The sequence below is a fragment of the Garra rufa genome, chromosome 24, assembly GCF_049309525.1.
Source record: "Garra rufa chromosome 24, GarRuf1.0, whole genome shotgun sequence".
NCBI classification, from domain to species: Eukaryota; Metazoa; Chordata; class Actinopteri; order Cypriniformes; family Cyprinidae; genus Garra; species Garra rufa.
The window spans coordinates 28,690,969-28,695,547 of NC_133384.1; the positions used below are offsets into that span (position 1 = coordinate 28,690,969).

General features: G+C 33.6%; 1 protein-coding gene across 1 annotated transcript in view; it reads right to left on the reverse strand.

The window, feature by feature from the left end:
* Positions 1-798: 798 nt before the first annotated feature.
* The window catches only part of LOC141300269 (putative ferric-chelate reductase 1), a 16,975-nt gene continuing 13,194 nt past the window's right edge, over positions 799-4,579 (reverse strand). The window contains exons 15-16 of the mRNA XM_073830590.1: positions 2,617-2,642; positions 799-1,788 (exon numbers count right to left, since the gene is read on the reverse strand). Of these exons, the coding sequence (XP_073686691.1) occupies positions 1,699-1,788; positions 2,617-2,642 (116 nt within the window). The 3' untranslated portion in view covers positions 799-1,698. The remainder of the gene's footprint in view (positions 1,789-2,616; positions 2,643-4,579) is intronic.

Genomic DNA, 4,579 nt, shown 5'->3' on the forward strand with positions numbered 1-4,579 from the left:
AATGATTCAGGAGCCCAAAATATCACTTTTTGATTGGGATGAAACTATAATATGGCCTTTTTGCAAAACAGAGAAGGTGAACAGTCCGATACATTATAGATGCAACTCCTCTAATTCAAAACAAGTCAAAAGGACAGCCCTTGACCCTGTGAATCGGCCAGACAGCAGAGCACTAGTATTGCATTTTTTTTCCCTTTCTGTTTCCTCTGTTCTGCCACGACTGCCCTCCACGTTTACCAGCCGAACACCAGGAGGCCTATGCTGAAACGGCAAGAACCATGAGGCACAACACTGTAAAAGATGAAAGCCAACCAGCTGACTTCACACAAGCTGCTAAATCAACACCAGAACGCCACAGCGGTGTTTCAATGAGGTCCTGACGAGGAGTGTTCAAAACTGTATTGTAAACATTAACCCATATACTGTAGCTATAGGAGTTTGCTCCATTCAAAATGTAATATTTTTTTTCTTATAGGACACTTTTAATAAGAAATTCTTAATACATTAAATCTATCCCATATGGTTTTCTCACCGAATATCCCGTTTTTACCTGGAAATATGTCATATTACAGAAACAAACTAAGTGTGAACACAGTCACATGTTGATATAAAACACATAACATTTGTAGTGGCCTTTAGGATAAACAGAAAAACTACAAATCTGATTTTTTTTTCTCATTTCTCTCATACTTAGGACTAAAGTATTGGTCTAGTTTAGTCATTCAGTTTAGCTACCATTATTCACCCAATACATCTAAGAACATCCAATACAGCAAATATTAAACCAAAAAAAAAAAATAAACAAAATGGTTTATTTATTGATCTATGAAATGTATGAATAAAATTCAGTTAAAGAGTTGAAAATGTACAATAGAAATATTTTTACAGTTGCACAAAAATAACTTTTATGACACTGCCATCTAGCGGTTGAGTGCTGTTGAGTTGTACATTTAAATTACAAAATAACAATATAATGTCTATATATACATATAAAAATTATATTCAAATATTTAGAATATTTAAAATATTTCCCATAAATTTTTTAATCACCATATGTGTCCCCTGGATCACAAAACCAGTCTTAAGTAGCACAGGTATTAATAGCAATAGCCAAAAATACAAAATTATCATTCATATTAATAGAATATTAAGTAAAGATCGTGTACCATGAAAATGTTTTATACAATTCCTACTTAAACTTTGTTTGATTAGTAATATGTATTACTATGAACTTAATTTGGACAACTTTAAAGATGATTTTCTCAATATTTAGATTTTTTTGCACCCTCAGATTCTACATTTTCAAATCGTTGTATCTTGGCCAAATATCGGAAACCATCAATTAAAACGTATGTATAAATCTTAATAAAAAATAAAAATAAAAAAAAGACTCTTATGGTTTTGTGGTCCAGGGGTCACATTTGTTAAGTTTCCAAACAAAATAAAATGTGGATAACTTTTCTGGCTTCTTTGATTAAATCCCAAGATAGTTTCACTATTTTTTTCCAACTTAATGAGCAACTTACAGTACAGTTTGTATTGTGAGAACAGTGTTCTAGATCTGAGTTCTGAATCTCTTAATTGGAAAGAATGCCATATAAACTAAAAATAACAGACATAAAATCTTACAGAGATTCTGCTGGGCTTATATGAAACTCCAAATGAACACTGAGTTAATTATTGAATGTTGGGGTCTATTTAAGATCTGCCTATTCCAACAAGAAGTGCTATTAAAAAGGCCAGGTTTCCCAGTACAAACAGGAGAAGCAGGACGGTTTCAGGTCTCATCTAATAAAAGCAAACAAACAAAATATTTTAAAACATGAATATTACATGATCACACTGTATATAGGCCGCTGCTCAAAAGTTTGGGATCAGTTTGTGTATTTTAATGCTTTTTAAAAGAGACTTTCCTGCTCATCAAGGCTATGATGGCAATACTGAAAAAAAATGCATATTGTGAAATGTAAATGCAATTTAAAATAGTGGTTTTCTATTTTAATATTTTAAAAATATAATTCCTGTGATGCAAGGCTGATTTTTTAGCATCATTACTCCAGTTCTCAGTGTCACATGATCATTCAGAAATCATTCTAATTTACTATCAGTGTTGGAAACAGTTGTGCTGCTTAACCTGTGCTACTTTTTTCAGGATTCTTAACAGTAAACAATAATAAAGTAACAAACACCTCGTTCAAAGTTTGGTGTCAGTACATTTTTTTTCTTTCTCTCTTTGAAAGAAATGAATATTTTTATTCAGCAAGGATGATAAAAAGTGATTAAGTTTTATAGTGTTAGAAAAACTTCTATTTTGAATAAATGCTGTTCTTATTAATGTTTTATTAATTAAAAGAATCCTGTAAAAAAGTATCACAGGTTCTAAAAAAAAATATTAAGCAGCATAGCTGTTTCCAACATTGATAAAAGCAATAAATCGGTATATTAGAATGATTTCTGTAGGTTCATGTTACACTGAAGACTGATATTTCATAATATTACTTTTTTCTCTAATAAATGGAACTTTGAGCATTAAAAACATTACAAATCTAACTGATCCCAAACTTTTGAGTGGCACTGAATGTAGTTTTGTATGTCTTCACTTCATGTTAGACTCACCGATCCGAAACTGCAAATCTCAGAATCTAAAAAAAAATGAAAAAGGTAAAATACACGGTTTATGCATTCTGTTATTTAAATAATACAATTCCAAATAATAGAAAAAATAGTATGTATGTATGTATGATACAGATATACACTACTGTTCAAGGTCAGTTAGATTTTCTATTTGAAATAATTACTTAATAAATGCTGTTCCTTTTTAACTTTTTTTTATTCATCAGTCCTAAAGCAAAAATATTGACATTTCAAAATTTATGATAAGAAATGTTTCTTAAAGGGATAGTTCACCCAAAAATGAAAATTTGATGTTTATCTGCTTACCCCAGGGCATCCAAGATGTAGGTGACTTTGTTTTCTCAGCAGAACACAAACGAAGATTTTTAACGAAAACCGGTGCAGTCTGCCAGCCAAATAATATGAATGGATGGGCACCAAACCTTTAAAAGTAAACAAAAACATGCACAGACCAGTGTTGTTTTCGTCAACGATGACGATGACGAAATCATTTCGTTGACGCCACTTTTTTCCATGACGAAAACGAGACGATGACGAGATAAAAATGGCTCGTTGATGACTAAAACATGACGAGACGTGTGTGAGTTTTCGTTGACGAGACGAGAATAGACGAAAATGTTAGTGGGTGGTCCGTCAGACGTTTAAAATGCATGACATTTCTGCTTATTGTGCATGCCAATTAAAACCGAAAAAAGTACCTGCCGCTATGGCAAGCCGTTTTAGCATTAAATGCTCTTTTCCATACTAGTATGGCAAGCCGTTTTAACATTCCATCCTTGTTTGTCTTTTATGTTCTAAAACATTCCTTCATTATTGTAATTATTGGTGAAAATAGTCGATCCGGAAGCTCACATTGTGTTGAACTATAGATCTGCTATTTTCAGAACTTTCAAGTGACACTACCCAACAGCAAAATACTTACTGACCTACATTAATTTGTTAAAAGACTACTTTTTCCCCTTTTTTTGACTAAAACTAGACTAAAACCTTTTTGACTTTTCGTCGACTAAAACTAGACTAAAACCTTCTTGACTTTTCGTCGACTAAAATTGGACTAAAACTATCACATATAGAAGTGACTAAAATTTGACTAAAACTAATAACCATTTTAGTCCAAAAGACTAAGACTAAGACTAAATCTAAGATGGTTGTCAAAAACAACACTGGCACAGACAAATCCAAATTACACCCTGCGGCTCGAGACAATACATTGATGTCCTAAGACACGAAGCGATCGCTTTTTGCGAAAAACTGAACATTATTTAAATAATTTTTTACCTTTGATACACAGCCACGTCCATCTGTCATGAGCACGAGCTCATCATCCGGCTCGTGACATGTGAACGCGCTCTGGCGTAGTATACGAAAACGTCGGAAGCGATCTGTCGCACTGTAAACGACACTCATTGTTTACACAGTGCGCAGAGATTGTGAGTATAGCGGCTATTCAAAATGGTAATTACTTGCGCTTATCCTGATTGTTCAAACCGATTTAAAGCTAAAAGCTTACGTTTGCTTGCGCAAACTCATCCGGGACTTTTCACTGATTTCCCTTACGGCGTTTGCGTATACTACGCCAGAGCGCGTTCACATGTCACAAGCCGGATGATAAACTCGTGCTCATGACAGATGGACGTGGCTGTGTATCAAAGGTAAAAAATGATATAAATACTGTTCAGTTTCTGGCAAAAAACGATCTTTTCGTGTCTTAGGACATCAATGTAACGTCACGAGTCGCAGGGTGTAATTTGGATTTGTCTGTGCATGTTTTTGTTTACTTTTATAGGTTTGGTGCCCATCCACTCCCATTATTTGGCTGGCAGACTGCACCGGTTTTCATTAAAAATCTTTGTTTGTGTTTTTCTGAGGAAACAAAGTCACCTACATCTCACATTAGAATGATTTCTGAAGCATTATGTGACTAAAAACAATCACAGAGATAAAT